The sequence below is a fragment of the Mixophyes fleayi genome, chromosome 5 (genome assembly GCF_038048845.1).
Source record: "Mixophyes fleayi isolate aMixFle1 chromosome 5, aMixFle1.hap1, whole genome shotgun sequence".
In the NCBI taxonomy this organism is placed as follows: Eukaryota; Metazoa; Chordata; class Amphibia; order Anura; family Limnodynastidae; genus Mixophyes; species Mixophyes fleayi.
In genome coordinates this window covers 206,350,345-206,371,357 of record NC_134406.1, presented here as the reverse complement: position 1 = coordinate 206,371,357, position 21,013 = coordinate 206,350,345, and the positions used below count along the sequence as shown (strand labels likewise).

The 21,013-nt window shown below is 40.7% G+C and overlaps 1 protein-coding gene across 2 annotated transcripts in view; it reads left to right on the top strand.

Moving 5' to 3' along the window:
• Window positions 1–21,013, top strand: part of ARHGAP28 (Rho GTPase activating protein 28) — a 155,966-nt gene that overhangs the window by 21,666 nt on the left and 113,287 nt on the right. Inside the window, exon 2 of one of the 2 annotated variants that reach the window (XM_075213329.1) lies at window positions 462–561. Coding sequence is in view for 1 of the 2 variants with exons in the window: in XM_075213326.1 (XP_075069427.1) it covers window positions 16,399–16,526 (128 nt within the window). In the remaining variant the exon portion in view is untranslated. Of the gene's footprint in view, window positions 1–461; window positions 562–16,061; window positions 16,527–21,013 lie in introns of those variants that run through there. The other variant, XM_075213326.1, reaches the window with a different exon arrangement.

Here is a 21,013-nt window from a genome sequence, read left to right as displayed (position 1 = left end):
TGACAGATGCTGGATGTGGTCAAACCAGATTTAACTTTCAAATGCTTCATTTAATGTTAGGATTGTATATATGTGTTGTGAAATATAATGTGGAATCCACAGGACGCTGAATCTTTCCTATCATTGTGATCTGTGTGTTTTTGTAGCTGTTAAAGAAAGCACATATTAACCAGATCTAGATTCCTTGATAATGAATAACCCATGGCGTAAAAATGTTGATTATATCTAAGCAGCTCAGTATTTGGCTAGAAACAGGCAACTACTGAAACATTTTCAGCACAAATATTAAGATCATGAGGTGAAAAAAAGGGAAGAAAAACACAAGGAATGTCTATATTTTTAGAAACTATTATCACGTTGTTGGAAATATGCCATAAATCAATACTGAAATTGCTATGTCCAGTAGGATTTAACATTACGCCAGTCAGGGAAATAGTTTTCACTACCTATTACTTTTTCAGCAATCGAAGAACAATTTCAACAATACAAGAACTTGAAGTGAAGTCAGCATGGTTACTGGAAACGTGGTTTGACTTCTTTGAACAGTTATTTTCTTCATTGGTAAGTTCATATTTTATTTTTATTTTATTGTGTAAGGTGTATATGAATACAGCTCAATAGTATGTGCTAAGAGATGTAGCTCGACTGCTGAAGAGCCCTCAACAGTTCACCTATAGTGTATGTACATTCTTTCTTACATTCTTTGCAAGTTTCAGTATAATTACATTCTGTGTCCATTGTAAGCCCAAAGAATAATTTGTAGACAGCCTTGTTTCACCACGTATGTTATATGGGCAATGGGAGCAGGAAGTCATGAGGTGAAGGGGGAAATTTTACCTGTCCTCAAATTGTGTTGGTACATTTGTCTGTGTCTTACTGTTACTGACACAGCTTGTTCTTAATCGGTTGTTTGTTAGTGGCCCTGACTCCAGCTAGTGATACCAATTCAAACCATTGTTGCCCGCCCTGACCTTCGTCTGTATATTGACTTTGATTCCTGTCTTGTCCATCTGTATAATCATCTGCTGCATAGTGAATACAGCTCTGAGGGCTGTAACCTATGGAATCCCTGAGGTTGATTTTATCATTTCCTTGCTAAGGTCCCTAGAGAAAAGAGACTTTGCTCTTCAGATTTATGCAACACCAAATGCTAGCAACATAGTGGGTCCATATATGGGGTAATTCTTAACAGCTGGGTTATGGGTTAAATGCGTTTAGTTATAACGTAATGACCGATCAGACCCACGTAATCCTATATTTGCAAGTACTATTATTGCTACCCTTTATTTTGAAAGCATCAACATATTATGTAGTGTAAAAATTAACAACATGCAATGACATAAAATAGAATGAAAAGATGGTGTGCCCAAATGAGTTAACAATATAAGAATTGTGGGGAACAATTGTTACATAAGGTAGCGGAATAGCAATTGTACCTGTTGCTGGGGAATGTGCATGTGGCTATTGTAAGACTTCAGAATTATCTGCTGTCAATAATAAAACAGCTATTAGCGAATAGCATTTCTGTACAGCTTTCCGGTGTTGTGGTATGGTTAGCATGAGGAAAGACAGTGGAAGATGGAGATATCAAAGAGGAAGCAATCATTGTAGAAATATCAAGACAGACAGCTGCTGGAAACCATGCTATGATGTTATCCACTAATGTACTTATTAATACCAATAATTAATAATATTTGAAAAGGGTTGTTCTGGAAAAATGAACATTTTCCATTTGGTACATTTTAACAATAATCTACTTCATTTGTTAAAAAAAAGTAAAACCAGGAAAAGAAAAGAAACAAGCAGCTCTGAGTCCAGACAGCTCATTGGAGTGACAGAAGGGCCCCCAATGCCCTTCCACTTAGTGAACAGCTGCCACCCTTGTTGCTGCCCCACTGATTAAATGGAAACTGAACAATGTGCTGGCTGCAACATTGACATCATTTTGGTGTTCCATAATCAGACAAATGTATTGATATTTACACATTCTCCATCAACGTTTGCTAAATACGCTGGTTTTCTTTTTCTGTGTTTGTGTGTTTCTTTATTTTTGTTGCACTGGATATAACACCAAACCATAGCATCTAACTGTCCCAATGTAGACAGTCCCAATTCTAGGGGACATTACGGCCTCCCATCAGTCAGGACTTCTGTCCTGGCTACGGCCACAGTTGTCAGATGAGTACCACCTACTTCAGTGATCAGGTGCCGCTCACACTAGTTAATGTGCAATGGGGGATTGACAGCAGAAGGTTGTCCCTCTCTATGTCCCCTTTCCAGGGGCCCTCACTGTCCTTTATTGCCTAGCATCAAATGTTGGTAGTTATGACAAATCTGCTCTATGGATTATATTCAAAGCACAGAACAGAGCAACGCAGTAAAGAAAAAGAATAAAAAATAGAAAAGGAGCCTCTTAAGAACTCTGTATATACATTTGGCCAGCAACGTGAAAAATCAAGCCAGACTGAACAACAGACTTTCTCAGCATATATTATCTGTAACATTTGTTTTATATATTTTATGGTTTAATTACATTGATTATAATCCAGATAGATATTTGTGATATTTATTTTTGTCATAAATCACGTAAAAATATTTTTCTTGGCTTAAGTGTCTATGCTGTTCAATTATTTGTCATAGTATGTGTTTCATTCCATTTATTTGATTTAATACACTTAAAGATGTTTAAGCCAGCTGGCAGAAGGTTGTAGAGGCTTCTTCTGTGTCTCTCCCTAGTGCAGATTAAACATTAAACTCATGAAAAGACTCTTTGCATGGAGATGGGGGTGATGAAGCAGAACACCCTCTGCTTAAGCATTTACCCTTTTTCCATGAGTCTACATAACTTAGGTGCAGTTGATTCAAGTCCTGTGTTTCTCTTAAACATGCCTAGTTTCAGCTGTATCACTTGCACCAGCTACAGGACAGATGTAAGTGACAACTGATAGCATAGTCTTTTCATTTTTTTAAGTTTTATTTGTATATTTAAAATACAAGTACATTGAGCGATAGATATTCAAAAGGAAAGATTGCTATAACAAAATTGAGTTATATAAAAATGTTCAATGCACTTCATTCCATGAAACAGCAATAGATAAAAAGAGAAAGATTATATATTATAAATCAGATGAATGCATTGTTATAGTATTAAAATATATTCTTATATACTGTTGAGGATGATATGTACTCAAAATAACAATGTATGTTAAACATTTTTAAGCAATTAACAATTGAACAAATATATACGTAAATAAATTAACAAATAGATGAACCAACAGATGACTTTGAGTAGTTTTTGAAGTTAAAATAAAGTATTCAAAAGAGAATATATATATATATATATAATCCAATATTATGTGATTTGAAGTTCCTATCTAAGTGGCTGAGGGTGGGGTAGGGTAGGGGGGGCAACATGAGGGAGCTTTCGTGGAAAACCACACTGCATATGCTCACTCCACTCTATACACCATCTCATAACCCAAAGTGATGAAGGAAATATGTGTTCAACTTCATCCTAGTGAACAATAAAGAAACCAAGTCTTGTTTTCAAACATTTTTAAATTTTCTTGTTGTACACCAGATCGAAGAGACTCAACAAATGGGCCCCATTTCCTATAAAATCTATTCAACTTCTTTTTCAATATCCGGCAAAGCAGCTCTTCTATCATGATATAATGTGTTAAAGAGTTCATGTTTTACTTTCGAAAGGGAGGGAGGAGATGGAACAACCCCATGTCGGAAAATTGCTAATTTAGCGATGATAAGAGTAACTGTAATAAACGGTTTTACATCTTGGGATTCTCTAGGGGGGGATAAGGGAGGTCCAATTATCAACATGACATACAAAAATGGCATATTTATCAATTGGTAGAGAGGACAGGAAATTTAAGATTTTATTCCAGAATTTCTGAATTTTCCTACATTGCCAAATATTATGATAAAAGGATGCAAATGTGTGGCAAAGACCCGATTTGTCTTCTGTGAGACTGTGATATACAGGCCCGATTTGCCAATCGTAAGTAAGTCTCCTGGAGTGAAGCCACTTCAAAATGTTATCATTATATGTAACCAAATCTGCTACAGAGTTAAGTAGGAAAGAATCATTTGCCCAAGCATTATATGAGGTAGCCCATATTTTAGACATTTCTGAAGGCAGCAAGTCAGAATATAAAAATCTAATTCTGAGTTTTCGATTTTCGGAAAAGTGCAATAAATCATCTAGTGTGCTAGTTGTTGGTAGAGACATCTTGTTGTCTGTATGAGAGAAGATATAGTGGCGAAGCTGTATATACATAAAAAAGTGAGTATTATGTAAGCTGAATTTTGAAAGGTAAGTAAAGTGCCTCCAGGATCAAAAACATCCTCTAGCGATACAATGCCCTTAGATTTCCAGGAGGAGAAATAATTGTTATATAGGCCTGGAGTTAGAGGCAGGATTACCCCATATTGTGACATAGTGTGTAGTGTGTCGAGAGTGATTTAAACGTTTGACAATAGTATTCCAGGCTTTATATGTGTCTGTAAACAAAATGTTATGAATAACTGCTTCTGGGATCTGTTTTCTTGGGAGGTGAAGAAGTGCTGCCAATGAATATGGATAAACTAATTCAGACTCTAAGGATAGGTTAACAGAATACTCTTGATTTAGCAACCAACCCACAGCATAGTGAAAGAGAGCAGAAAGCGTAAATGCAGATATATCCGAGAAACCAATTCCACCTTTAGATCTATTTTGTCTTACTTTAGCATTATGGATCCTTGGTCGTTTACCTTGCCATAAGAATATAGTAAAAAGTTTAGTACTTTTATGCACATCTGATCTGGTAAGGCAAAGAGGGAGCATCTGCAACGGGTATGTTAGCTTGGGGAATATAATAGACTTGATCACTGCATTTCTGCCAAGTAGTGAAAGTGGGAGGTTCTTCCAATTATCTAGCGTGGATTCTAATTTTCGTGTAAAGGGGGATAATTGATTCTGTATAAATTACCTAAAGAGGAGGGGTTGTATATACCTAGGTATTTAATTTTTTGAGTAACTAAGTGAAGGTTTGATATACTTGAGTTTGTTCGAAGGTCATTGTTGCATATGATTTAGGAAGAATTTCAGATTTGTGGAAATTGATCTTATACCCTGCAAAGGAGCCATAAGTTTCAATTATATCAATGATTGAAGGGATAGATTTCACCGTGTATGTAACCATCTACATCATATCATCAGCGAATAATGCTAATTTAAATTCTAGCATAGTCTTTTTATTACAAACTACACATATGCATGACACTAGCTAGCACAGAACATGTTTATGCAAGGAAGATTGATTTAAAATGTCTTGCTCGTCCAGTATGCATTAATGTTAAAAATTATATATATATTTAAAATCCATATTTTGAATAATAATTATGCTATTAAGAGATTTTCATTTATTTTATAATCAAAACTTTTTTTTATGTGTTCAGATGTGACCTTATAGTGAACAGACGCTTGTGCATATACTGCAGTCTGTTTTGCCCCAAAGTGTGCATTTTGGGGAGGATCGGGTTTGGGCAGATCACAGGGTGGGGCTTATTTTGTCCCGATTCTGCATGTCTCAGTGCTGGGAGGTATGCTTGGTGGGTTTTCACTAAATATTACATACCCTAATTACCCAGAAAAGAATCTTTATTCAGTAACATACAACTTAGCTCCAATTAGACTGATCCTTGGTGGTAAAGAGCACCAGCAGTGTGGTGGTATTATGGCACCCCCTTCACTTGTTAGGGTTAGTAGATCCGAAGACAGAACAGCTGTCTGCTCTCTGTTGTGGCTGAGGTGAGCTACAAGTCAATATAGGCTGGGGACAGAGTGAGTTACACTGTGTCACAAAACGGGGTGCTACTGGACTGAGGACTTTTTATTCATCACCCGTTTCTTACAGTTTAGTGTACTTTTTAATCCTTGGCCCAGTCTAAGTATATACACCTGAGCATTGGTGTATTATATGTATTATTATTTGATGTTATTCGGTACATTATGACTTGGCTATTACCTGCAATATTGTATGTATTAGAAATATAAAGAATATTGCCATATTGTGTGAAAATAACAGTACAGCAGAAGTAATTTTGCTTGTGATAGCTAAGAAAATTACCACTAGTCTCAAATATCCATTGTTATGATGTGTGGCTTAGATCTCCTTGGAAAAATATTTCATGACTTAAATTCCACCTCCACAGGGAACACCTAAGAGTTGAGAGAATTAAGCTACCATTGTTATTTCTGTTTGCTCCCTATTGTCCACTAGACAGCCTGGAGCCGGACCCAGCAGGTGTCACCTGAGGGAAGACACCTGGGGAGGTAGGGTAAGGGACTGGATAGTGTGAGAAGCCCAGCAATCGAGACCTTTTGCAACTCCCCTCGGCAGGCAGGTCCCAAGGTGGGATTATGAGGTTGATAAAAGATGTTATCCTGGGATCTGGACATGGATGTGACTGACTTTGGCCAAGAGGTGATGCTCTGCCAGAGATGTGCTGTGGAACCTATCTCACTGGATTTATTTGAACTGACTTCCTCGCTTGTTGGACCTGCTATTGTTAAGGGGCCGTGCTGTATTTGATCCTTTTCTGCAGAATAAATCAGTCTTCTATTTTTCCTCTAATACCGTGTCTGAGTGATTTGGGAACCAGGTATCTTCACACACTGCCTATGGTAATTATCAGCGAAGGTGTTGTTTTGATGCCAAAAGTCCCACTCAATTTAAGGCTGAGTCAAAATGTATTTGAATGATGGGTTTTCCCCTGCTAGAAAATTGCAGAAGCTGGAAGATTTTTTTTATTACTGTGAATGAGAAATGCTGATCATATATTACACTAGCAGATGGAGTAGCTAGGTGTCCAATTTTCATAGATTTTAAGGCATATATACAAATATGAGATGGCAAATATAGCATACCTTGACTGTGCAACAAACATTAATTCAATAATATACCTGTGAACTCACCAAGAACTGAAAAAAATGGTCAAATTGGATGCAAATTGGTCACATCATTTATTAATTATATATTTATTAATTATATATATGGAGAAAAAAGCAGTTAGCATCATATTGATGTAGTTCTTAATTAAATATACCAATTGCCATAAAGTGGTCGAAGAGGAAATTTAGAAGTGCGGGTACAGAACTTTTCCCTGAAGGTTTATGGGTTTTGATAGAGTAAAATTCATTTTAGATGCATTTTAACAATATATAGTATAGTATAAAACATATTAAATTATGCAAGGCTATCCACCCTGTGTACCCCACTTCTCCTGTGTGCACACCTCTCTCTCATGTCTCCTTTGTGTACTTACATTTTCCCTCATAATATTGTAATAAAACTTTCCAAAATATCTCCCTTATATCTTCCATGCTACCCTTTATCTGTTTCCTTTCTCTGTTCCTATGTGCCCCTATCTTCATTGCAGGTATTCCCTCTCTCCCTCCCTACCTGATCTCGCCTTTGCCTCACATCCTGCTTCTCTTAATCCTCCCTTACTTCTTGATCCTCTCTATCTGAATTCAAACATTTGCCCCTCCATCATCCCACTGTGCCTTCTTCCTCTCACTGTGCACCCTCCTTCATCTCACTGTGCACCCTCTTTCATCACATTGTGCCCTCCTTCATCACACTGCAGCCCCTCCTTCATCACATTGTGCACTCCTTAATCATATTGTGCCCTCCTTCATCACAATGTGCCCTCCTTCATCATACTGTGCCCCCTACTTTATCGCACTGTTCCCTCCTTCATCACACTTTTGCCTTTTCATCACTGTGAACCTTTCTTCTTCACACATTTGCCCCTTTCATCACTGTGCCCCCCTTCATTACACTGCAGCCTGTTCATTACTCCACTGCCCTCTTTATCACTGTGCCCCCTTTATTAAACTAATGCCACCTTTATTACACTGCTGCCCTCTTCATCACTGTGCCCCCTGCATTACACTGCGGCACCCTTCATCACTGTGCCCCTTTCATCACACTGGTGCCCCCTCCGTTCTTTACTTAACTTTCTATTTCCTTCTTCTCTTCTCCTCCTCTTCTTCATTTCTCCTGTCTTCTGGATTCTCTATGCCACTCCTCATTGGCAGAGTGATGATGACATGCCCGGCAGTCACTGAGAAAGGAGCAGGGAAGAGTGCACTGCTGCCGGCTCAAATAAAGTATATACAGGGCCCCCATATCTACCTCACCTTGATGATAACATATTAATATATCTATTAAAATATATCTACATTTCCATAGCTTTTGTTGCTGCCCCAATCCATAAGTAGTGTGACCCATATACTACCCTAGACAGAGCAGACAGCTTAGCTATACACTGCAAGGTCCCAAGGGAAGCATTGGGAGATGGGAATCCAATCATTTTGGAAACTATGTCAGGCCCCAATTGTTATTATAAGAGGAAGGCAGTTTTTAAAAAGACAGAAAAATCCCACACGCAGCATGTGATCCACTCTCATAAGGCATAAATACACATATTCCCTTCAGCATGCCATTGGGCACGTTTCATAGTCTGGTACTGAAAAGAGGCAAATCTGCAAGTCTTTACACAAGCAATCTGTTTTGGATACCTTTAGTATCAAATGCAATGTTGCCTTTAAAATCTTCGTTAAACTCCCTGCAGACCTTGACACCCTTATATATGTAATAGGATTGATTTTCTCTTCCGGGAACGTACTCAAGAGAGATGTTCTGCAGATGCTTTGCACCCCGCCTTGCTCCTCATTTTCAGAACCTGAATCCGGTTTCTTTGGAGGAACCAATGCAGTTTGGGTGATCCTGGCTGTCCCCTGAAGAAAGGAAAAGAAGGATAAAACAGAACCTCTGTCTGTATTGTGAGGAGGCTAGTCATCTATTAGTCTCCTGTCCTTAATGGCCAGGAAATGCTCCCTCCTAGTCAGTGACAGGGAGGCCATTCTAGGAGTCAGACTTTCCACTGCCTATTCCACCTCGAAACCAGATTTTCTGATTTCAATTTCTCTGGACACTCCTAGTGACCCCCTAGTGACCTCTGCCTTCCGGTGCTGCCGGAAATGTCATCTCTGCCACCTTAGCATTGCAACTCCAAATACCTACCCGAGATTTGCCTCAGTCTTTGTTTCTTACTGCCGTGGATGGTAATCATGACATCAATGTTTTTTCCAAGGTTACTTCTCCTGTTCGGCTGACGGTACGGGTCTTGCATTCGCAATGCTTGAATTTTTGGTATTACCCCAGTCCATTAATTTAGTCATCCTGGATCTCTAATGGCTCAGATTACATGCACCTCAGTTTGATTGGAGTTCAGCAAAGTTCCTGGGGTCCCCAATGTTTCCAGAGATGTCTCCTCACAGTAAAGCCCAAGAAGCGGAATACTTCTTCTATATCTTGTCAAGTGCTCTCCTCACAACTGGAGCTCCCTGCTCCTTATACCTCCTTTTGGGAACATCTTCTCTAAAGCAGTCTCTGAGATTCTTCCCCTGCACCGTTCTTGGGACTGTCCAATTGACTTGTTACCCGGTAAGCCCATTCCAAGGGGTACAATTTATTCCCTCTGTCTTCCTGAAAATCAGGCTATGTCCCAGTACATCACCGAACATTTACAGCGTGGCTTCATCAGAAAATCCTCATCACCTGCTGGTGCAGGATTCTTTTTCATTTAGAAAAAAGATGGTACTTTTTGCCCCTGCATCGATTATCAACAGTTAAACGACATTACTGTTAAGAACAGTTATCCTCTCCCCCATATTTCTGAACTGTTTGATCAGATCAGTGGCTCAAAAATTTTCTCGAAATTAGATCTACAGGATGCTTATAATTTAATCCGGATTCGTGATGGGGACGAATGAAAGACTGCCTTTAGCACTCGTGATGGGCACTATGAGTACCTTGTCATGCCCTTCGGGCTCTGTAATGCCCCAGCAGTGTTTCAATCTTTTGTTAACGAAATATTACGATACCTTCTCTACAAGTCAGTGGTAGTATATCTGGATGATATATTAATTTTCTTGCCTGATCTTGTTTCCCAACGTTCTCATGTAAAAGAAGTCCTGTCTCATCTACGTCAGAACAAACTCTTTTGAGGTACCTCAAATTCCTTTCCTAGGATACCTAGTCTCTGGTTTAAAATTACAGATGAATCTGGAGAAGGTTTCTGCTATTACTAATTGGCCTCAACCTCTGGGCCTGAAAGCTGTTCAATGTTTTATTGGGTTCACTAATTATTATAGACAATTCATCAAACAATTTTCAATACTGATTGCTCCCATCACAGCCCTCACCCGAAAATCAGCAAACCCTAGGGTGTGGTCCAGAGCTGCAACGAGGCCGGTGCGGGCAGTGCCGCCGCCCAGGGCGCAGTCCCATGGGTGCGCAGTGGCCGCCCGCACCGGCCTCTGTGTGAGGAGTGAAAAAAAAAAAAATTAAACAGACCTCAGATTCAGACTGCCGGCCGCCCAGCGAATCCAAAATGGCGGCCGGCACCCGGCTCCACCCCCTTCTGAACTCTGCCCTCTGCCTCAGCGTCTGATGTCATGGCGTTGCTAGGCAGCAGAGGAGCAGAGAGGAGCCAGGCAGCGACGGCTGGTCAGGAATAAAGAAGGTAAGCTTCAAACCAGGGGAAGGGGGATGTGTGTTGCTATCATTGAAGGAGGGGGATGTAAGCTGCTATTATGGAAGGAGGGGGATGTAAGCTGCAATTATGGAGAGAGGGAGGGGGGATGTAAGCTGCAATTTTGGAGGGAGGGGGGAATGTAAGCTACAATTATGGAAGGAGGGAGGGGGGATGTAAGCTGCAATTATGAAAGGAGGGAGGGGGGGTATGTAAGCTGCAATTATGGAGGGGGGGATGTAAGTTGCAATTATGGAGGGAGGGAGGGGGGGGGATGTAAGCTGCTATTAGGGAGGGGGGGATGCTGATATGCTTTATGAGGGAAGGGGGAGTATGCTGCCATAATGTGTGAGGGAAGGGGGGATGTATTAATATAATGTGTGATATGAGGGTAGGGAGGTTGGGTGTCTTAGTACATGGGTGGGAGGTAGGCTATTAACTTAATGATGATGTTTAGATGGGGGCTAATTATTTAATGGGTACTATTTTATTTGTGGGGTGCTGGTGGGTCAATTTAATTTATTGATGGGGCTTTTTAATTTAATGGTGGGGTCTATTAATTTCAGGTGGGGTATTTATCTGTATTGCAGTCACAAGAATGCTCTCTGTATTGTGTGGCGGTCATAGGAATGCTCTCTCTATAGTATGGCGGTCATAGGAATGCTCTCTGTATTGTATGGTGATCATAGGAATGCTCCCTGTATTGTATGGCGATCACAGGAATGCTCTCTGTATAGTACGGCGGTCACAGGAATGCTCTCTGTATTGTATGGCGGTCACAGGAATGCTCTCTGTATTGTATGGCAGTCACAGGAATGCTCTCTGTATTGTATGGTGGTCACAGGAATGCTCTCTGTATTGTAAGGCAGTCACAGGAATGCTCTCTGTATTGTATGGTGGTCACAGGAATGCTCTCTGTAAGGTATGGTGGTCACAGAAATGCTCTCTGTAAGGTATGGCGGACACTAGGAGGCTCTTTATATTGTATGTGTGTGTGTGTATATACAATATATATTTATATATATATATAATTATTAATTTCGTGTGATGGTGATAAGGGGGCACAATGTGATAAAGATGGCTCCATGGCACAGTGTGATAAAGGAGAAACTGATGGAGGGCGCCGGTTCCCTGTCTCGGCCAGGGCACTAAAATGGCTAGTTACGGCACTGGTGTGGTCCCCCAAGCCTATCTCAGCATTTTCCTTCTTGAAAAAAGCTTTCTCATCTGCACCTGTCCTGACTCAACCTGACCAATTCATATCACGATTCTGGAGAGACTTCTGTAAAGATCTAGGAGTTGACCTAAAGTTCTCCTCAGGTTATCATCCACAGACCAATTGCCAGACGACACTTGAAACCAAAATCTTGAACAATTTCTCCGCTGTTTCTCCTCCGGTAATCAAGTTGATTGGTACAAGTTACTTCCATGCGCTAAATTCGCCCATAATAATCATATACCTGACTCCACTGGATCCTCCTCCTTCTTTACGGTTTATGGCTCCCACCCCATCCTACATGATTTCTCTCCTCTTTTAGCACCCACTGATCCTGCCGCCTACTCTCTGGTTGATGACTTCGCTCATATCTGGATCTCAACTAAAGAAAATTTATTAAAAGCTTCCCAACAGTATAAACTGGCTGCTGACCATCATCGCAAGTTGATCACCACTCTGCATCTGAGAGATAAAGTGTGGCTCTGCACACGGAATCTTAGGTTCCGGGTGCCATCCATGAAATTGGCTCCATGCTTTATTGGACCGTATCCAGTGATACAGATCATCAACCCGGTAACTTACAGACTACGCCTTCCTCCCTCTCTGAAGATCCACAATAACTTTCACATGTCTTTGCATAAACCACTGATCCTCAATAAATTCTCTCACAAACTTTCTCATCCACAGCCCTTGTTGACTGTGTCCGGTAACGCGTATGAAATCAGTCACATTCTGGATACCCGAAACCTGCGTGAGCACTACAACGAAGTAGCGCCCCGTTGCTAAGCAACGGGACGCTACTTTCGGTTCTCAGTGAGCGTGCGCCCGAACATCGCTTCTCCGTTGCTAGGCAGAGGAGACGTGAGCAACTCTTCCTGTCGGCGGTCGACTCTTCTTACTGCCGATCCCATGTTCACCACCGACAGCCTGCTATTATCTATTTAAACCTGCCTCTGGCGCCATTAGGGTGCCAGAGTATCTAGGTCTCTAGTCTCCGGCACCTCGTCTCCTGCATAAATCTGTCTTCTTGGATTCTGACCCGGTTCTGCCTGACTACTTTTTTGGATCTCCTTCTGGACTCATTCTGGACTTATACTGATTTCCAGTTATTGCCCTTTGGCGTTCTGACTCCGCTCTTGCCTGCATCTTCGGTACCTGTAGTGCCCGCATGGTTTGACCTTGGACATCACGGCTACTCTTGTTCCCCCTACACTTCGCTGGTAGCTATCTGAGAGGGCTGCAACCTGCACATCTCTGCAGTGAACCTCAAACTTCCTTGCGGGGCCCCTGGCGAAGACCAGAGGCGTGTTTAGACTCCGCCCCTCCTAGCTTAGCATCGCCTATACCGGCAGATAAGACCTTCAGAGCAAGTCTGTTTGTGACAGTAAGTACCGCTCACTAACCCCCTAACTGTTGGACAGTAGCAAGCCCACCCCAGTGTCAGCCCAACCCGTTCACAAACCCCTTCACTACTGGACAGTGATCCTGCCTCAAATCGTCTTATTCCGCTCAATAACCCTTTCACTACTGCAAAGTACTGAGCTTGCCCTATGTTCGTCCTGTCCCGCTAATCACACACCCTGGGCATAGATGATTTGCTCTGCGGATAATTATAACAAGGAAGCATGTATGGATCTTCCACTTGCAAGCAATCTGTATCGTACATTTACTCATTTGATATCACTCTGTGGCAGATGGTGACCCTATATACCCGGGAACCACCAGTGTGTGCTTTATACAGAGGGTACATGCTTGGGTTTTGGAGGATCACTGGTACTCACTGTCACTGTCATAGTTGCAGCCAATGGTTATGACAGATGAAGAGCACAGATCTGAAGGTAAATCGTTATAGTGTGTATACAGGAATCTGCATGCTGATCGGGACTTTTTTTTTCTCATCGTTGGTGAAATTGGTAAAACTACCACATTGGGAGAATTCTCTTGCAGTGCTTACCCAGCTTAACAGTGCAGTTCATGTAGAAGTGTGAATGTATAATTGAACAGATTACTACAGGTGTGGGTGAAAACCGGAATTGACGGGACACCAGAATGATTTTGCTCCCTGCAGCGCCCTCTGCTGCTTGGTGTCTTGAGTGAAGCCTGCTGTGCTTTCTCTCCCTGTATAGTGCATTCTGTTCTGCTACACAGAGACGTTCCCTGTAATATGTGGAACAACTATTCCACATATTATATTGCACACATATTGTATTGTGTGTGGGTGTGTGTGTGTGTGTGTGTGTGTATATATATATATATATATATATATATATATATACACACACACATATATGTATACATATATTTATATATATATATATATATGCACACAATATATTAATATTTTATATATATTTCTGTATGTCATAGCTATATGTTCTAGTTATCCATTCTACATGCCTAAATGTATGTCCAGCTGCCATCGATTCCAGCTGCCGGAATGTAGCTCTGAGGACCTTTACCATTCATTCCGGCTGCTGGAGTGGGGTTCTGAATACCTTAGCCAACCGTTCCGGCTGCCAGAATGGGCCTACCAGTACCTTAGCCATCCATTTTGGGTGATGGAATGGAGGCCTGAGTACATTGAGCATTCATTCCTGGTGCCGGAATGGGTCTGTGAGTACTTTACCCATCATTCCGGGTGCCGGAATGGGTCTGCTAGTACCTTACACATTCATTCCGGCTGCTGGAATGGGGCTCTGCGGACCTTAGCCATCCATTCCGGGTTCCAGAATGGGTCTGCCAGTGCCATAGCTATCCATTTTGGGTGCCGGAATGGGTCTGAGAGTACGATAGCTATTCATTCTGGGTCCCAGAATGGGGTTTTGAGTACCTTACCCATCCATTTTGGGTGCCGGAATGGGTCTGCCAGTACCTTAGCCATCTATCCCAGCTGCCGGAATTGAGCTACGAGGACCTTAACCATCCATTCCAAGTGCCGGAATGGGTCTGTGAGTACCTTACCCATCATTCCGGGTGCCGGAATGGGTCTGTTAGTACCTTACACATCCATTCCGGCTGCTGGAATGGCACTCTGAGGACCTTAGCCATCCATTCCGGGTTTCAGAATGGGTCTGCCAGTGCCATAGCTATCCATTTTGGGTGCCGAAATGGGTCTCAGAGTTCCATAGCTATCCAGTCTGAGTGCCAGAATGGGTCTGAGAGTACGATAGCTATTCATTCTGGGTCCCGGAATGGGGTTCTGAGTATATTAAGCATCCATTCCGGCTGCCAGAATTTGGCTCTGAGTACATTAATCATCCATTCGGGCACCCTGAATGGATGATTAATATAAACAAAACCTTATTCCGACACCCGGAATGGATCGCTAAGATACTCAGTCTATCTATTCCGGCACCCGGAATGGATAGCTAAGGTACTGAGACATCCATTCCGGCACCTGGAATGGATGGCTAAGGTAATCAGAGCCCTATTCCGGCAGCTGGAATGGATGGTTAGGGTACTCTGAGCCCCATTCCAGCACTTAAAATAGTTCTTCAAGATACTTAAAATCAATTCTGGCAGCTGGGATGGATGACTAAGGTACTCAGACATCCATTTCGGCACCCGGAATGGATGGCTGAAATATTGAGACATCCATTCCGGTAGCTGGAATGGATGGCTAAATTACACTGAGCCCCATTCCGACTGCCGGAATTTCTAAATCATGTACTCGGAGCCCCATTCCGGCACTTGGAATAATTGTCTAAGATACAGAGAGCCTTATTCTGGCAGCCGGAATGAATGGCTAAGGTGTTCAGAGCCCCATTCCGGCAACCAGAATGGATTGTTAAGGTCCTCGGAGCTCCATTCCAGCAGCCGTAATGGATGGTTAAGGTCCCCAGTGCTCTATTCCAGCAACTGGAATGGATGGCTAAGGTCTTTGGAGCTCCATTCTGGCAGCCGGAATGGATGGGTAATGCACTCAGCTCTCCATTCCGACATACATTCAGGCAGGTAGAACAGACAACTAGAATATATATAGCTATGATATACAGAAATATATATATAAATATATGATGTCTATGTGTGTATATATATATATATATATATATATATATATGTACACAGATACACACATATTGCAGAGAACATATCTGTGTAACCGCACAGAATGCACTATACAGGCAGAGAAAACACAGCAAGCTTCACTCAAGACACCAATCAGCAGAGGGCACTGTAGTAAGCTGACTCATTCCGGCGTTCCGGCAGTTCTGGCTTATCCCAATTAATACAGATTACAAGGTGAATACTACTTGACAGGACAGGAGTAATGAATAATACAAGAAGCATGAGGAATCAGCTCTGATCTCTGGCAGTTTCCTAAAGACACAGTGCTTCCTTGGTCTGGGGGCGGTGTTTTTGAAGCGTTTTAAATACAGCCGACACTAGTCTGGCAGCAGGAAGAGTCCTCCTGTCCTGCTCTCACCCCAGTCTCCTGCTCTGCGGCTCTCCCATGACAAAGGCAATCAGCAGGGACAAAGGGCTGGAGGGGAGAGAGGCCATGCGTCTGGTTTTGTGACAGCCACACTTAGCCCAGGACTAGTTTTGTTGTGTGGTCAAGACATGCATCTGGTATAATGGAGATAAAGGATTCAGGCAGCGTGGTCCTGACAGGATACCATTCTTATACTCCGTCAAGGTCCCCAATAGCTGAGGAAAGCCTGGTGCCAGGGGGGATGCCATCCAGCCAGTCTCCACTCATCAGGTAATCCCAGTATATTATGGTTTTTCTATGACTTGTATTGGTGCTTGTCTGGCACCTCATATGAACCACAAACTTGAGAGATGAATTGGGTTCCATACAAAGCATATCCTGAGCGACTCAAAATGATTGATGCTGTCAAATTGCACATGACACGATAACATTGTTTGCAAAGAGATTTGTTTTAGACACATTTATCTCTAGTTTATTATTCTTGCATAGTGTGGTGACTTATTGAACTCTAGTAAAGAAAAGTTAAGCTAACATTGTTGTCTGACCTAAAGTTAGTTGTTACTTTATTGCCCTTTAAAGGGGGGGGGGGGCACTGATTGATTTAGGAAGGAGGTGTGGTGAAAAGAAGAAAAAATAATTATTTAAAATTTTGCTGGTTGAAGTCTGCTCATTGAATGTATCTCATTTAGAAATAGTGTGTCTCTTTGTGTTTATATATATATATATACTGTATATGCAACATATATATTGAAACTATTCATATACTGTATGTTCATATTCAGTACATAAAGTGAGTAATGTCCCTATAAAAAAGTACCAAAGACAAAACAGAACTTGTTCCAGACCATTTTTATAGCTTAAAGCAGGAAATATAATACAGTGATTATCTGAAGAGCAGAAAGCCCCCCTTCTCTGCATTCTGCATGAAGGATGAGAGTCATTACTTTGTTGTTGTCTGATAATGTGACTTGTTTATGTTTGGCTGTTTGCTCTTATATATCAAGTTCTTGTATTTAGCTCTTGTATTTAGCTGTGAACTTTGGTGATTCAGAAAAAGTGGATATTGGTGCTTTGATGAGTAACATATTTCGGAAGCCATTGATGTTAGACAAAAATATGCCTATTGAGCAGTGACCACAGTACTGTCTCCAATTTCTAATCTTAACACGTAACAGCTGTCCTGAAGTAATGGTTGGAACTTGCCATATGTGCTATTAACAGTCAGCATCCATGCTCCACAGAGAGTTTATTAGCTCAGCATGTGGCCTTCTGGAATGTAAAACATACGAAAGGAATTACACTATATTTCATCAAATGTTCTTAGAAATACACCAAGAAAAATCTATGACTTTGATCCGCTAGCTCCAGGCTTAATGGCGGATGAAGGTTTTTTTTCTGGGTCTTATAGCCTAATCTGAATGGGGTGAATGTGATAAGAAAGAACAATATGAGGGTGGCTAAGAAACTTAAAACTAAAACAATAGTCTTACATCAAAAATAATTATAAGGTGATATATTACTAAACATCATTAATACTGTCTAGTGAAAACATCTGTACCCTTCTAACATATTCCACTTTGGCCGCTAGGTACATATTTTTTAACTATTACTTTATTTCTACAACTAGGAAATGTGCCATGTTATAGGATCACAATAATGATGTTTGATATGTTGTAAATATTATAATACAGTGATACTATCTTGGTGACAGCTGGACATCAACATTTTCACTAATGAAGTCAAAATGCACTCTTCGGTCTTATACATTTTGTAATATGTTCTGTTTTATTATTAAGTAAGGTTAAATGTATTTCTTTTACCCCCATATAATCAGCCAAAACTACATCCAATAGCTCTTACACAAGTAACTAAATTGTTGCTCATATATATGACACAGAGCACAAACTGAATAGCTTAACATGTCAGTTACTTGCTATGTGGCATCACAGTCGATGTGTGAATCCCTCAATCTGCACGTACATTTATGTTCATGAGGAGACTGCAAGCTTATCTCTCGGATTTAGATTTTTACAATGCCACAAAGTGATGCAAAAGAGAAAGGCAATTTTTAAACTGGAAAAGGGTAGACAGATTTGATTAATGGGGAGCAAACCAAACAAGTTCAACCACATCTTCAAGGAGATGTCCACCTTTTGTGGGTGGGGGTTACCAACCCTCAGATTCATTGATTATAACACAAGCAGGGACCAGGGCTGCTTTAATACGTTAATAGACCAAATTGTGGGCCCCATGCATCGTTGCAGAACATGAAGGAGAGCTTTCATCTGTATCCCAAATGTCGAAATAATACAAATTACACTGTTTGAAGGTTTCTTACTTTGTTTAATTAAAAGGCAATGGTTTATATCAAGTCTATGGTTAGAGCTTGTGGGTTCAGACATAGGACTTAGGCTAATGGCTCATAATAGGGTTTTGTAAGGGTTGAGTGGATGTACAAAGTGGCCTGTCTGACACCTCCATGACTATGTCCTTAGGTCAAATGCCAGGCTGTGAAATCCCTCATCATCATCATCATCATTCATTTATATAGCGCCAGCAAATTCCGTAGCGCTTTACAATTGGGAACAAACAATAATAAAACAATACTGGGTAATACATACAGACAGAGAGGTAAGAGAACCCTGCTCTCAAGCTTACACTCTTCTTCATACCAGGGTGTATGGGTTATTACCGAGGTTCTGCACATGTAGGTGAAATAGTGTAATAACTTATGAGAATAATGGCAATTACGTCATCTTCTTGAAAAAATATAAAGTATATTTATGTATGTATAGTAAAGTCTCTGCACACAGTCTCTTGCCTTCACATTTCTTAATAACTGGCTGCATAAATCACTGGCATCTATATTTTGCAGTATTATCATCCTTTATCATCACATCCATCATTAAGTCTATTGGGTTATAAGTTCGCTTCCATAATTAATACTTACTCATGGTGGGATTTTCACTCTCTACTTTGCTTCTTTCAAGTTATTTGATGGGACATTATACCAAGGCAGATCAGACTTTAGCAACATTTACTTGTGTCTAGCTATATAATTCACCACAGTTAACAATACTCTCAACACATTTTTGTCTTATCTATTTTATTGTCTTCTCCAAGGTTAATCTGTGGCAACAAAATTGTTTGGAATGATTTGAATGCAGTTTTATATGCAGCTTTCTATCTTGGTGAAAAATGTGCAGCTTTGGTTAGTCAGTTTGGTAATTTTTATAAACTTTACCATCATAATCTGATTTGATTGGGTCATATTTGATCCTGTGGCACAGAAAGAAAGCCAGGCTTATCAGCTGACATGGCCTAGCACTGGAATTACTGGCTTTTTGGAACTTGGCCAATTTGTGCACCCATGTGCGTGCCCAAATTTCTCACAGAACCAGTTTAAAGATTATGCCTATGTGGCCAAAATTAGAATTTAATGAGTCTATCATCATCATCATTTTCATCATCATTTATTTATATAGCTCCACTAATTCCGTAGCGCTGTACAGAGAACTCATTCACATCAGTCCCTGCCCCATTGGAGCTTACAGTCTAAATTCCCTAATATAGACACACACTCACACACAGACACAGATAGACAGACAGACAGACAGACAGAGAGGGAGAGACTAGGGTCAATTTTGATAGCAGCCACTAGTATGTTTTGGGAGTGTGTGAGGAAACCGGAGCACCCGGTGGAAACCCACGCAAACATAGGGAGAACATACAAACTCCACACACAGTCTATATAGTATTTAGTGAAAATCACTATCGCCAAGGAAAATGGATGTTTTCACTGGAGAGAGAGATTCTCCCTGTACATTAAGGCCTATTGTTGTGCTATCGCTGCCAGTTTTCCCAGCTGGTGTAGAGATTTGGTGCCTATCTACATCAATAGCCTTATCTGCTTTGCATGGGACAGCCTAATTAACAAGTATTGTGTCAGTACATTTACTGCTGCAATCCTCCTGATGCTATTGCAATCTCAGTATGACGATAGCAGAAGAGAATCCAATAGTAATAAAGATAATAAAGCAGAATATGCGGAAAATATGTATTTCATTTTTTATTTTATTTTATATATTTTTATATTTTTTTTACTTTTTTCCTTGAGAAGTGGAACTTGAAACTCAAGTCAGTGCTTCCATTTCTACTGTGCATGTATGAACAGGCAAGCTGGGCCACCCCTGCACAGATAGACCCAAGACTGTCTGGTGAAGCAGTAAGAGTACTCTTAGCCATTATTACCAGGAAGCTGAGTACCACTTCTAGAATAAAATATAGGTGTACTCTAATGAATTTTTAAAATAAGTTGCCATTTTGAGGAAATTGATTTCTAGTTGTTATATGTGTTGTTCTGTGAAATATATAGGTTAGAGATACAGTAGATTTGGCTTTCTCGATATGCTTTTCTTTTAATGACAGGTGGGGAGATACAGGTTTCATGCACTTAATGTGAGCATTTTTCGAGGCTTCATTTGGTCTACAGGACAGATCTTTTTGTCAAGCCTTGTAAAGTCTCAAGTGCTGATTTCAGAACACCTGTCTCCATCTAAATCATGCCCTGACTGATCTAAATCTAAATTTAGACATATAATATATCAAGCGTTTCATAAATCTGGAGGGAGTGATAATTAATACTGCCCACATATTCCGTACCTCTCAGTACTATAGAAATATTTAAATAAATGTGTTTTCTCGTATTTTCACATGAAAACAGAAAAGGCACATTTCAAAAAATACAATCAGTTTTA